At 44.1% G+C, this 15,156-nt stretch overlaps 1 protein-coding gene across 1 annotated transcript in view; it reads left to right on the top strand.

Moving 5' to 3' along the window:
* CALCRL (calcitonin receptor like receptor) overlaps positions 1-15,156 on the top strand; it is a 146,809-nt gene that overhangs the window by 91,730 nt on the left and 39,923 nt on the right. Inside the window, exons 6-7 of the mRNA XM_077490499.1 lie at positions 2,067-2,158; positions 4,943-5,069. Coding sequence (XP_077346625.1) covers positions 2,067-2,158; positions 4,943-5,069 — 219 coding nt within the window. The remainder of the gene's footprint in view (positions 1-2,066; positions 2,159-4,942; positions 5,070-15,156) is intronic.

The following is a 15,156-nucleotide window of genomic DNA, read 5'->3' as shown; positions in this document are numbered from 1 at the left end:
ATAATGTAGCGGTCACAATAAAAATCGCTGATCGCCGCCATTACTAGTAAAAAAAATATATATTAATAAAAAATGCCATAAAACTATCCCCTATTTGGTAAACGCTATAACTTTTGTGCAAACCAATCAATAATCGCTAATTGCGTTTTTTTTTTTAACCAAAAATATGTAGAAGAATACGTATCGGCCTAAACTGAGGGGAAAACAAATTTTTTTTTTATAGATTTTTTGGGGGATATTTATTATACCAAAAAGTAAAAAACAATGCATTCTTTTCAAAATTGTCGCTCTATTTTTGTTTATAGCGCAAAAAATAAAAACCGCAGAGGTGATCAAACACCACCAAAAGAAAGATCTATTTGTGGAAAAAAAAAGGACGCCAATTTTGTTTGGGAGCCACGTCGCATGACCGCGCAATTGTCAATTAAAGCGACGCAGTGCCGAATCGCAAAAAGGGGCCTGGTCCTTTGGCTGCAAATTGGTCCGGGGCTTAAGGGGTTAAATAAACAGTGAAAGCAAATTGTGTAAATAGAAGTGGGATTCCACGTGACATCAATGTTGAGGTGAGGACACAGACAATGGAGCCACCACCGGTTAGTGAAGGAGGCTTACCGGTGGTGGGAGGGCTCAAATGGGCACATGCTCAGTGAGTCAACGAGTCAACCAAAATATGGGACCTCCAAGTCTGAGTTCCAGATCAAGTTGTAAGGCAATCCAATTGGTCAAGAGATGCCACCAAGAAGCGGTCTTCAGGAGCAGTCAACTTGTCAGACCAAATCCTCTCAAGTGTTCAAAATAGCATGTCCAAAAAAGAAAATACTTCCGATAGTGTGAATCCGTATAAACGTACAATTTATTAAAAGAAAATTGTAAACGCTCACATTTTAGAAAGTGGGTCAAGCGCTTAAAATTGAAGTTTGTGGGTAACGCAATGACCTCAACAGGGTATGTTCTAGGTCAATTGGGTTACATTCACCCATTCACTTTCTCCTCCTAAAATTGGGTTTACCATGACTTATGCCGTGTACACACTACTGGACTTTTTTAACTGACTTTTTCCGGCGGACTGGAATCTGTCTGACAATTCGATCGCGTGTGGGCTCCAGCGGACATTTTCTTCCCAAAAGTCCGGCGGACCTAGAAATAAAACTTGCCGACGGACGAACTCAAGTCCAGTCAAAAAATCCGGTCATCTTTGCGCTAGTCCGACGGACTAAAACCGACGCTAGGGCAGCTATTGGCTACCGGCTATGAGCTTCCTTATTCTACGTCATCACGTTCGAATCCGTCGGACTTTTGGAGTGATCGTGTGTGGCCAAGTCCGTTCGTTTGAAAGTCCGGCGGATCTCCTCTGCAAAGTCCGTCGGATTGTCCGCCGGACCAAGTCCGTCGACAGGTCCGGTGGTGTGTACGCGGCATAAGTCTTGTATGAAAATCCCAGTATGCTTTGTCTGATGTTCTCCATGGGATTACCATATACCAGTGATGGTGAACCTTGGCACCCCAGATGTTTTCGAACTACATTTCCCCTGATGCTCAACCAGAGTGCATGAGCATCATGGGAAATGTAGTTCCATTACATCTGGGCTGCTAAGGTTCGCCGTCACTGCCATGTAATGCATATGTCGTTTTGTACCAGTGAGTAATGACACAAGGGATATTTTTTTAAGTTGTAATGTATTAAAAAAAATCTTGAAGGATTATTAAGCTGTAGATACATGTGACAATTCGATTGTGCGATCCACCTTTTATTTCCATTTTTTTCCTGAAATTGTTGGGAAAATATCGTTTTCAATGAATTTGCTGTAGTTGTTTTCCTGTTTTCAGTTCCATTTCAATTCAATATTTTCAATAAAGTATATTAAAACTTTCAATTTGATTGTCCAGTTTTGACTCCACCGTTGACCAAATTCCCGCAGTCGTAATAGATTGCTTTTGTTTCTGGAAATGATTTGCAAGAATATTGGAGATTCTCAATGGATTGGCTGGAAATTGTCACATGTATCCGCTTTTGGTCTTTAGGCTCCTGAATGATTTTTATGGATTTTCTTTCTCTTACTTTATAGACGGCTCTTAATTTGTATTATTTGACTATCATTGGACAAGGACTGTCGATTGCCTCGCTATTAATATCACTGGGAATCTTTTTTTATTTCAAGTAAGTCTTTTTTTTTTCCAGTTTTCATTTATTAAGATCATAATATAGATATAGTACAAAAATAAAACGTGTTTTAAAGTGAACGTGTGGCTTTATATAGCAGCCCCCCCCCCCCAGCATTTCATCTTTGGAGCATTCTGGGATCAACAAACTTCCAACAATAGAACATAGAATTGTTGACGTCTCACAACTTCAAGGTCAATAACGCTTCCCCGGCCTCCTCCCAACCTTCTTGAGAGCCTTCCGAAGCCTCCTGGTTGGCTGCCGCATGTGGTGGGTGAGCCCACTGGCCAATGAGAAGGAGAGGGAGGAGCCAGGAAGATAGGCGGTCAATAATTGCCTCCTAGGGCAGGCTATGGGAGCATTGGTGGGAACAAATAAAGATTGGGGCATGTTTAAAAGACCCCACCTTACATTGATGTTTAGTGAAAGGTTTTCTTGCATTGGTGGTCAATGAGACGGCTCCCAAGAAGGGCCCTCTTAGATTGGAGGTCAGTGGGTGAAGAACCCTACCCCCTTACATTGGTGGTCATTGGGAGAGGCCCCCCCTTACATTGTGGTCAATGAACAGTTCAGTTGCTTTAGGGGTCAGTGGAGAAGGACCATTTAGATTGGTGGTCATGGGGGAAGAAGTCACTTACATTGGGATCACTGGGAGAGGGATCCTCTTACAATGGTCAATGAAGAGCTACCTTGTTTTAGGGGTCAGTGAAAAAGGGGCTCATTTAGATTGATGGACAGCTAGAGAAGAACTCCTTACATTGGTGGTCAATGATGAGCTACCTTACTTTAGGGGTCAGTGGAGAAAGACCTCCTTAGATTGGTGGTCAGTGGGAGACTCCTTACACCTGGTGACATTTGGAGAAGGATCCCTTACATTGATGGTCAGTAAAAAGCTCCCTTACTTTGGGGGTCATGGACAGGACCTTTTAGATTGGTAGTAAGTGGGGGAAGGGCCCCTTACATTGGTGATGATTGGGAGAGGGATCCCTTTACATTGGTGGTTAATAAAGAGCTACTTTACTTTAGGAGTCAGTGAAAAAGGGCCCCCCTAGACCCGCTAGATTGGTGGTCAGTAGGGAAAGAACTTACATTGGTGAACATTGGGAGCGGGTCCACTTACATTGGTGGTCAATGAAGAGCACTCTTGCTGTAGGAGCTCAATGGAGAAGGGCCCCCTGCAGTGGCGGCCCATTCGTTAGAGGCGCATGGGAGTCGCCCCGCATCCATGCTTTCAGCCCCCTAATCTACATTCTGGGTGCCAGACGCATAGATTCCAATGGGGGGGGGGGGGGTTTGGAAGCACTTGATTAGAGCCAGAGCCTCTAATATGTTTGAAAAAAAAAAAAGGGGTGGGCTCAGGGCACAGAACATTGCACTCCACGCCCACCCAGTTGTGTGAGAATAGCGAAATGAATATTCGCTATTCTCACACTGATTCTCCTCCCAGCCAATCAGGAAGCGGGTCGCGAGATCTGTTTCCTGACTGGCCGAAAGGAGAAGTGATCTTATTGGTCAAGGGGGAGGAGGGAGGAGATGCACGGTCAGAAGAGACGCACGGCCTGGGGAGAAACAGGGGAAGACCGACCGACCCACCAGCTGCCACAGCCAGACTCCAGCACTTCCTGCTCGGGGAGGGGAGATCTGAGTCATCCCAGACATCTGCTTCCTAAGGTAAGGGGGCCATCTTTCTCCCATGGCGCGGGGGGTGGGTGTTCCCCGCATTCCCTGCATCCATGTCCATTTCCCGGGGGGGCGGCCTTTTCTAATGCTGAGGGGGGTGGCACTGGTTTTCTGCTCCCCCCACAAATTTTCAAGCACCAGCCGCCACTGGCCCCCTTACATTGGTGATCATTGGAAGAGTTGACCCTTACATTGGTGATCATTGGAAGAGTTGACCCTTACATTGGTGATCATTGGAAGAGTGGACCCTTACATTGGTGATCATTGGAAGAGTTGACCCTTACATTGGTGATCATTGGAAGAGTTGACCCTTACATTGGTGATCATTGGAAGAGTGGACCCTTACATTGGAGGTCATTGGAAGAGTTGACCCTTACATTGGTGATCATTGGAAGAGTTGACCCTTACATTGGTGATCATTGGAAGAGTTGACCCTTACATTGGTGATCATTGGAAGAGTTGACCCTTACATTGGTGATCATTGGAAGAGTGGACCCTTACATTGGAGGTCATTGGAAGAGTTGACCCTTACATTGGTGATCATTGGAAGAGTTGACCCTTACATTGGTGATCATTGGAAGAGTTGACCCTTACATTGGTGATCATTGGAAGAGTTGACCCTTACATTGGTGATCATTGGAAGAGTGGACCCTTACATTGGAGGTCATTGGAAGGGTTGACCCTTACATTGGTGATCATTGGAAGAGTTGACCATTACATTGGTGATCCTTGGAAGAGTGGACCCTTACATTGGTGGTGAGTGGGAAGAATGCTCTTCTTGCAGGCAACTAAAAACATAATTGTCAGTGATTTTTTTTATATGAAGGGCAAACATTGTACATTTCTCAACCTCTTGAGGAACCCTGGTTGAGTAAGGCTTTCCTAGTGCCTCTGGGATCTCTGGGCAGTCCGAATATAAACTGATCCAGAGAGCTGTACCCCTGACATGCCTCACTTATAGACCTGGAGCTTCCTTAAGGGGCAAGCTGTGCCTATGATGGAAGAATTCATATTGAGACGTCACCGTAGGCGCGCGATATTCTTTGCTATCCAATGTCACCTTTACAATAATTACACTACAATCTACTATTCTTTCTCCAGAAATTTAAGCTGCCAGAGAATCACCCTTCACAAAAATCTCTTTATGTCCTTCGTGTGCAATTCCATTGTTACCATCATTTCCCTGACAGCTGTGGCCAACAACCAGGCTTTGGTTGCAACCAACCCGGTAGGTCAAATTATTTTTTATCTATATGACAATTAAAAATTTCATTTTACTTTTTGTCTTCCATGATGAGTGTATTATAGGAGAAAAAAAGAGGGGTTTTGGGTTTTCGAAACACGGCATTGGTTTTAAGCTTTCACAATTCATCAATTCTTCCTCTTTTTATTGGGCTACTAGTCCCAGCAAGACGTGGCAGCCAGAAACAAGGCGCTTTCACCATAAGTAAATTTTCCTGTCATACTAATAAATCCTTATGCCGCGTACACACGAGCGGATTGTATGGCGTACTTAGTCCGTCGAAACACATTTCAGCGGACAATCCGCTCGTGTGTGGGCTTCAGTGGACTTTTTCAGCGTGCAGTCCGGAGTACTAAGTATTTCGGTTTTTTCGAAATTCTGTCCGTCGTACTTTGGTTTCAGCGGACAATCCGCTCGTCAGTGTGCTAGTTCGACGGACTAAGAATGGCGCATGCTCAGAAAGGATTTACACGGCGGAAGGGTGCTTTGCTGTGTCTTGGACTTCCTATTTCTAGTCCCGTCGTACGTGCTGTACACGTCATCGCGCAAGCTTTCGATGCACTGTTTGGGTATCAGTGTGTGCTCAAGTCCGTTCAGTGGAAAGTATGACGGACTGTCCGTCGGATTGTATGACGGACTAAGTACGCCATACAATCCGCTCGTGTGTACGCGGCATTACAGTCAGAGAGCGATAAGGTGCCATCCCCGCCTATGTGACAGTATCGTGCAGGTGAAAGGTACTCTTTAACCACTTTAGGACTGAGCCTCTTTTTGACACTCGCAGTGTACAAGTTAAAATAATTTTTTGTTTTGGTTGAAAATTACTTTAAAAAAAAATTATATATATATATATATATTTTTTTTTTTTATTATTATAATATATATATATATATATATATATATATATATATATATATATATATATATATATATATATATATTTAAAGTAATTTTTAACCAAAAAAAAAAAATATATATATATATATATATATATAATTTTCAGACATCCTAGAAAATTAAATGGCGGTCGTTGCAATACTTTATGTCCCACCATATTTGTGCAGCGGGCTTACAAGCGCAATTTCTTTTTTGGAAAAAAAAATAAAACATTTTTGAACTTAAAAAATAAAACAGTAAAGTTAGCCCAATTCTTTTTTATATCGTGAAAGATAATGTTACGCTGAGTAAATTGATAAACAACACGCTACAAAATTGCGTCCGCTCGTGGAATGGCGACAAACTTTGATCCTTAAAAATCTCCATAGGCGACGTTTAAAACATTTCTACGGGCTATTTTTTTTTTCTTATTTATTTTACTTTTCATTTTTTTATTTTTACACTGTCCTTTAAAAAAAAAAAAAATGGTGTCACTTTTATTCCTATTACAAATAATTTAAAAAGCATGACCTCTTAAATGTGAGATCTGGGGTCAAAAAGACCTCAGATCTAAAATTTAGACTTAAAAAGCAATTAAACATATATATATATATTTTTTTTTTTTAAATGTCATTATTTTTTTATTTTTTGCAAAAAAAATTCCCGTTTAAGACCCTTTTCCGGGGAAAATCCGATTGCCTCTCGGGGGATCAGGAAGGATTTTTTTTCCCCTGCTTTAGCAAATTGGATCATGGCTCTGCTGGGGCTTTTTGCCTTCCTCTGGATCAACTGTGTGTATAGAATTGGGTATATGGGATTGTATGATATTCTTTATTTATTTTTGTGGTTGAACTGGATGGAGTTTTTTCAACATGACTATGTAACTATGTAAGACCATTGAGAGGAAGTGACGTTTGACGTCGCTTCCGCCATCTAATGTTATGGAGCCGAGCGGGGGGGGGTCCCCTCTTTCCCTCACTCGGCATCCAGACTCAGAGGGGAAAGGACGCGAGCGTCTCCGTAGCTACCGGTGGGTCTGATAAGCGGCAGTATTTTCAGAAAACTGCGAGCGGTTCTCTTTAAGGTAAAAGTGGTCTCTGCGGTGGATTCGCCGTAAAAGATCACTTTTATCGATAACCGTATAACTGGAGCGCGGTGGGAGGAGGAGGGGGTGGGGCCTCTCCCGCCCCCGATAAAAGTGATCTTGCGGCGAACCCACCCCAGAGAAAATTTTTATCCCAAAGAGAAACGCTCGCCGTTTCTGAAAATACTGGGGTTATGGCAGCTAGCTGCTGCCATAACAACGTTATTTAGTGTCTAAGTACTGGCGTACAGCTACGGCGATTTGCACGACGTGGTTAAGGAGATATCGGGGCTCACCTCTGCCCTCTGCTCCAACAGATCAGGGGCAGGTTTGTGCTCGATCAGCTGTCCATCTGACGTTTCAGCTGGGAGTTAGACAGCTCTGAACCTGGAAGTGCTCGGAGCTGAGTGCTTCCAGGTTCACATAGGAGTCCTGACTTGTGGTCCCGGGCTCTCAGGGTTAGCAGAACACCCCAGGAACCACAGGAGGGGCACCACATAACGAGCCTGCCCAGATCACTTTTACATTAAAGCCAGGAGGCGGCTGCACAAAACGGAGACAAAAACTCACCACCGTTACTGAAGCCTTCAGCACGTTACCTCTTCTCCAGACTCTGGGCATACCAGATACGTCCCAAGAGCTGAAGGGGTTAAAATATATATTTTTTTTTTAAATGGCTTAAAACCAGGGTGTTGATGTCCTGGGATGGCCAAGTCTGTCATCCAGATCTCAGCCGAGATTGATCCCCTGGGAGAGAACACATGCCCACAGGAAACATGCCCACAGGAAACATGCCCACAGGAAACATGCCCACAGGAAACATGCCCAGATGTGCAGAGCTGATAGAGACCAAGGCTGAGTACATCTACTAAATACAGACTTTGTGGTTTTATTTCCGTGTTTTTTTTTTTTTATTTATTTTCTTTTTTTTTTTGCATTGAATTTAAAGCCTATTCCTACCAAAGAAAGAAAAGTAGAAAATCGATTGCCCAGCATGAAATTAAATAAATAATAAATTTTGCTGGAATATAACCTCCTCTAAGGCGCCTTACCCTGCAAAAACTCCACTCCGTGCCTCTGACGTCCATTATTCAGCCCTCTCCCTATGAGCCCAGGTTGTCACGGGTCCAGTGCCGGGACAAGGTCATCCAGATCCCAGGGCGAACATGCCAAACTACACCCCCAAGGTGTGTGCGCATTATGCGTCATCAAAAATCTCCCCCCCCCCAAAAAAAAACTGAGCACTAATCTTTTTCACCCCCCTAAGCATAAATTCCCCCTCCTCCCAGTGCAAATCTGTTCCCCTGCTGAAATCCCCCCTCCCAGCACAAATCTTACCCCCCCACCCCCCAAATCCCCCCCCAATTCAAGTGCCCCCCCCCCCAAAAAAATCACTCCTCCTAGCACAAATTATCTACTCCTAAGATTATCCCTCCCAATTACCCCACTGCAAATCCCCCACCCCCTTCCAGCACAAAGCGCCCCAATCATCCTTCCTAGCACAAATCTTCTTCCCCCATTACTTCTCCCCCTAAAATTTTAGCATACCCCCCAAATTTCCCCTCCTAGAACAATACATACTCCCTGCTGCCCCCCCCACCCCAAATCCCCCTTTCCAACACAAATCCCCTCCCCTCTATTTCCTTGTGGTGCCGCCCCCCCCCCCCACCACCCATGATACCACAGTGCCCAGGGCAGCAGCCCCTCCTGCCCACCCCTTGTCCCGGCCCTGCATGGGTCCAACCCCTGAGGTTGCCTCATATACTGTTCATGTTGTACTCTTTTCTATGATTTTAATTTTTTTTTTAATTTTTTTTTTTTTTTTTTAATCAAATCTCTGTAAATATATGTGGCACATCCCCCAAAGAGCTGCCGGTGAATGTGGTCCTATTTTCTCCACTTAGAACACACACAGCCAAGCACATAGCATTTTCTTCATTCTCCAAAAACACAGTCTAGGGTTTCTTTTTGTGGCGGGTTTTTGGAAGAATGAACTTGGATATGATAAGGGAGCATGGGATACCCCAATAAACCGTAGAAGGTGATAACTAGAGGACTTCTCAACTTTCTGGCCGCATTGGTACAAAAACTGGGATGTCCCTCAGACTCTCTTCATCCTAGAAGTTAAAAAAGCTAAACTCAGTCACTACTCTTCATCACTGGGGTCATTTACTCCCATAGCCACGGGATCATCGGTTGCCTCCTTCTGATATCCACCAGGCTCTTCTCAAGCCGCGTACACACGACCGGGTTTTCCGCCAGACTAGGTCCGGCAGTCTTCCCGATGGACTTTCTGCGGAGGTCTGACGAACTTTCTCAACGAACGGACTTGGTCACACACGAACGGACTAAGTCCGGTCGAAAGTCCGTTAGTTTTGAACGTGATGACGTCAACGGGACTAAACAAGGAAGTTCAAAAGCCAGTAGCCAATTGCTTTCCCTTGCGTCGTATTTGGTCCTTCGGACCAGCACACAGGCAAACGGTTTTCACGTTTTTTTTTATTTTTTTTATTTTTTTTTTAGTCCTTCAGAAATATTTAAAATGTGTTCTATTTCTAGGTCCTTCGGATTTTTTTCAATAAAAAAAATGGTCGGATTAGCCCACACACGATCGGATCTAGTCTGCCGGAAAGTCCGGTCGTGTGTACGCGGCTTCAGTGAGGGAGATGTAGACTCGCACCGCCATAGGACAGCTGGACTCTTTCCCACCAACTTCCTCTTGGCTCTCTCCAGTGCACTTCCTCGGACCTCAACTCAATCCCTGGACTCAAGCTTGCGAATAGACCTCGGTGTCTTCCTGACAGCTTCGTCTAAAATTCTTCCTTCCGGAGCAGAGCCCCATCACAGTGGTCTACTCCAGAAGGACTAGACCCAGAAACATTGTGCTCTGCTGCTCAGGCCTTAGGCTATTTATGGGCTCTCTCGCCACCTACTGGGCACACCTTCCCAGGGATTGGCTGAAGTTCCCTAAATATTCAGGTTGCCTACTCTGCCCTTCATCCCACTATAATTTTAGAATCCTCTAGAAGACAGGGGGGGGGGGGGTGGGAAGTAACAGAGCAACAGTCTATGAGACACTGAGCAGCCCTAAATAATCAACCCCTGCTCCACTGATTACCAAATTTACTTATCAGCCTTCTCTACATTAGGAGGGTGCTACATACATACATTAAAAATGTGATAACATGTTTTAAGTATACTTTTCACAATGTTAAACATTATGCGTTGCAGTATACACTTCTCTTAACTACTTACCGACCACCCCCCGTAGATGCACACACCAGTATGACGATTCGTGCACTAGCTCTCGTGTGCGTGCGCACGCTCTGATTGGCCAGTGGTGGAGCTAATCAATGGGTCCGGCGGACTCGCTGTCCGCCACCCGCCCACGATTGTTCCCTGCAGAGACTGCTTTTTTTTCTTTTTTTTTTTTACCAAAAATATGTAGAAGAATACATATCGGCTTAAACTGATAAACACATTTGTTTTTATATATGTGTGTGTGTGTATATATATATATATATATATATATATATATATATATATATACAATATATATTATATTATTATTATTATTATTATTATTATTTTTAATTATATATATTATTTTTTTGGAGATATTCATTATTATTATTATTTATTTATTTTTTAATTATATATATTATAATTTTTTGGGGAGATATTCATTATTATTATTATTATTATTATTATATATATATTTTTAATTATATATATTATTATTTTTTTGGAGATATTCATTATTATTATTATTATTATTTTTTTTTTATTATATATTATTATTTTTTTGGAGATATTCATTATTATTATTATTATTTTATTTTTTTTTAATTATATATATTATTATTTTTTTGGAGATATTCATTATTATTATTATTATTATTATTTATTTTTTTTTAATTATATATATTATTATTTTTTTGGAGATATTCATTATTATTATTATTATTATTATTAATTAATTATTATGTATTATTATTATTAGAAAGTAAAACAAATAGTTTTTTTTTTCGCTCTTTTTTTATTTTGTTTATAGCGTGAAAAAATAAAAACTGTAGAGGTGATCAAGTACCACCGAAAATAAATCTCTATTTGTGGGAAAAAAGGACGTACATTTTATTTGGGTACAACGTCACATGACCACGCAATTGTCAGTTAGAGTAACTCAGTCGCGTATCGCAAAAAAAAAAATGGTCTGGTCATCCTTGCTGGGCTGAAGTGGTTAAGCAAATAGTTTTTTTTGCAAAGTTTATCTCCCTGAAAATCCTGCGCTTCCTATTGCAAGCCAAAAACTTGTGGAGGATACTAAGCTAAGCAGGGCAATCATTTCTCTGCAGGATGTGGAAACCTTGCATGAAGATCTGAACAAATGATGGGGGGGGAGGGGCAACTACATGGGAAATGAGGTTCAATGTGGAAAAATGTAAAATAATGCATTTGGGTGGCAAAAATGTGAATGCAATCTATAGACTGGGGGGAGGGGAACCTCTGGGGGGATGTAGGATGGAGAAGGACCTGGGGGTCCCAGTAGATGATGGGCTCAGCAATGCCAAGCTGCTGCTAACAAAGCAAACAGAATATTGGCATTAAAAAGGGGATCAACTCCAGAGATAAAACGATAATTCTCCCCTCTACAAGACTCTGGTCCGTCCGCACCTGGAGTATACTATCCAGTTCTGGGCACCAGTCCTCAGGAAGGATGTACTGGAAATGGAGCGACTACAAAGAAGGGCAACAAAGCTAATAAAGGGTCTGGAGGATATTAGTTATGAGGAAAGGTTGTGAGCTCTGAACTTATTCTCTCTGGAGAAGAGACGCCTGAGAGGGGATATGAGTTCATTATATAAATACCGGACTGGTGACCCCACAATATATAAATACCGGACTGGTGACCCCACAATATATAAATACTGGACTGGTGACCCCACAATATATAAATACCGGACTGGTGACCCCACAATATATAAATACCGGACTGGTGATCCCACAATATACAAATACCGGACTGGTGACCCCACAATATATAAATACCGGACTGGTGACCCCACAATATATAAATACCGGACTGGTGACCCCACAATATATAAATACCGGACTGGTGACCCCCACAATATACAAATACCGGACTGGTGACCCCAAAATATATAAATACCAGACTGGTGACCCCACAATATATAAATACCAGACTGGTGACCCTACAATAGGAAGAAAACTTTTTCACAGAAGGGAGTTTAACAAGACTCATGGCCACTCGTTAAAAAGAAAAGAGGTTTAACCTTAAACTACGTAGAGGGACCCTTGCGGCAGTGTATGCCCCTAATGACAGTCAGGCAGCGTTCCTGGAGACAACACTGAACAAACTACGAGAATTTCAGCTGGGACACCTTCTCCTGGGCGGGGACTTTAATGTGCCCCTGATCCCATCAATAGACACCTCTACGGGTAAATCGTCGATCCCCCCTAGCCATATTAGTCGCATTGCCAAATGTCTCCACAGGAACCAACTGGTTGACATCTGGAGACTGCACCACTCCGGAGAAAAGGACTATACGTTCTATTCGCCCCCGCACGGTATATATTCTAGAATTGACTATTTTATGATTCCTCATAGCCAACTACACTCCGTGGGGGACACCGCGATCGGTAACATCACATGGTCGGACCATGCCCCTATCCTAATGACATACTCATTGACTGACTGCACGTCACAGAGACACCGTTTCTGGCGGCTAAATGAGAGTCTCCTGCAGACCCCGGAGGTTCTAGCAGAGGTTACTAGGGAACTGGACTTCTACTTCCGCACGAATGACGGCCCTGACTGCGACCCTGGTGTACTTTGGGAAGCCCACAAACCCGTTATCAGGGGCATTCTGATTAAGCACGGGGCCCGCATCAAGCGGGAACGATCACGACAACTTTCCCAACTTCTGCAGGAGCTGGCTTTTATGGAGTCCAGACATAAACATAACCCCTCCCTGGTTTCGGAGGCGGACCTGGCGACTGTTAGAGGGCAGATTGCTGACCTAATGCTCTATAAGGCTAAAGTGGCCTTACAATTCTGCCGTAAGGTGAGCTATGAGGCAGGTGGTAAATGTGGGAAGTTGCTGGCGAGACAGGTGCGTGAGCACAAACTCTCCTCATATATCCCCAGAGTGACCGGTCACGACGGTCGCAATGTGTCCCTCCCAAAAGATATAGCTCGGGAATTTGGAGAGTTCTATTCCCGACTCTATGATCTGCAGTCGCCCGGGGCGTCTCCTATGGTCCTGGAGGATTATATTCGTACGTCTCAGATGCCGACTCTTCCTGCGGAAGTTTGTGAGGCATTGGAATCTCCTATTACTCTTGCGGAGTTGCAGAAAGCGGTGGGCGCAATGAAGCCGGGTAAAGCTCCGGGCCCAGATGGGTACACTTTGCAATATTATCAGACGTTGCTTCCTATTCTGGGTCCGAGACTGATTCAACTGTTTAGTGCTATAGACTCGGGCTCGACGTTCGCCGGGGAAACACTTAAGGCCCATATTTCGGTAATCCATAAGGATGGAAAGGACCCCACATTATGTGGCAGCTACAGGCCCATTTCACTCCTCAACACGGACCTTAAATTGTACACCAAGATTCTAGCGACCCAACTGGCCCGACATATCCAGACCGTAGTCCACATGGACCAGGTGGGCTTCATACCCTCAAGGGAGGCAAGGGATAGCACGTCTAAAGTGCTTAACCTTATACACGTTGCACGTAGCACCAAGACCCCATGCATTTTCCTGAACACAGACGCGGAAAAGGCGTTCGACCGTGTGAATTGGTCGTTCATGTTTTCCGTTCTCAGGCATGTGGGTCTGGGGGGAGTCATGCTGCATCGAGTGGCGAGCATCTACTCCAGCCCTGCGGCACAGGCCAAGGCCAACGGACTTTTGTCTGATCCCTTCCAAATTAGAAATGGGACAAGACAGGGATGCCCTCTGTCCCCCCTGCTGTTTGCCCTTTCCTTGGAGCCCTTCCTGTCTACGATAAGGGGGGACTCCAACATACGGGGCGTGCAAGTGGGTGGGACACAGTACAAAATTTCGGCATACGCTGACGATCTCATGTTTTCCATATCGAACCCGCTTATTTCCCTCCCAAACCTGCTTAAACAATTCGAGAACTACGGTAGAGTATCGAATCTCAAAATTAATTTTACAAAATCAGAGGCGATGGAGCTGAATATGACGTCGGCCAGCCTTGAAACGCTGAAAACGGAATTTAAGTTTAAATGGGCACAGACTGCACTGACGTATTTAGGGACGAAAATTCCACGTGATTTATCTCAAATATATGCACTCAATTTTCCACCCTTGCTTTCCACGACCAAAGCGATACTCGCTAAATGGCAACTGCAATTGCACTCCTGGTTTGGGAGATGCAATCTTTTGAAGATGTGTGTACTCCCAAAATTTCTATATCTATTCCAGGCCCTCCCGGTCCACATACCGCAATCATTTTTTCTACGAGCGCAATCATTGTTTACTGGATTTGTATGGGCACACAAGCGACCTCGCATTCCACGTACACAATTGACTATGCCTAAACACTGCGGCGGCATTGCACTTCCGGATGTTCGGGGGTATTATTTGGCAGTACATCTCGGCAGGGTTATTGACTGGCAACGACACGGGGAGCTGAAGTTATGGGTACAGATGGAGCAGGAGCAGTCGCCCATTCCACTGGCTAGAGCTTTGTGGTGCTGGGAGGACGCACCGCCCACCCTTAAGTCACACCCCCTGATTGGTAATACCCTGACGCAATGCATGAAAGCCACGCTTCGTATACAGCAAACGACCAGATCGTCTCCTCTGACCCCTGTTCTGGGGAACCCTGGTTTTCGCCCGGGCCTGCCGCCAGCGTCTTTCCAGACTCTGCGGGACTCTGGGAGCGTCATTGCTGCTAAGTTTGTGGTGGGAGATAGATGGCCTACCATAGCTGAACTTACTGACCCCCTAGGGCGTTTCCATCTGCAATTCTGGCCGGCCTTGCAGCTACATCATTTCCTGCAAACACTTAAGACACCAATGGCATACACGAGACATCTCACTACTTTTGAGGAATATT

The sequence above is a fragment of the Lithobates pipiens genome, unplaced genomic scaffold, assembly GCF_037356315.1.
Source record: "Lithobates pipiens isolate NorthernLeopardFrog02 unplaced genomic scaffold, aLitPip1_a1.2 Scaffold_19, whole genome shotgun sequence".
NCBI lineage: Eukaryota > Metazoa > Chordata > Amphibia > Anura > Ranidae > Lithobates > Lithobates pipiens.
This window is presented reverse-complemented; position numbering and strand designations above follow the sequence as displayed.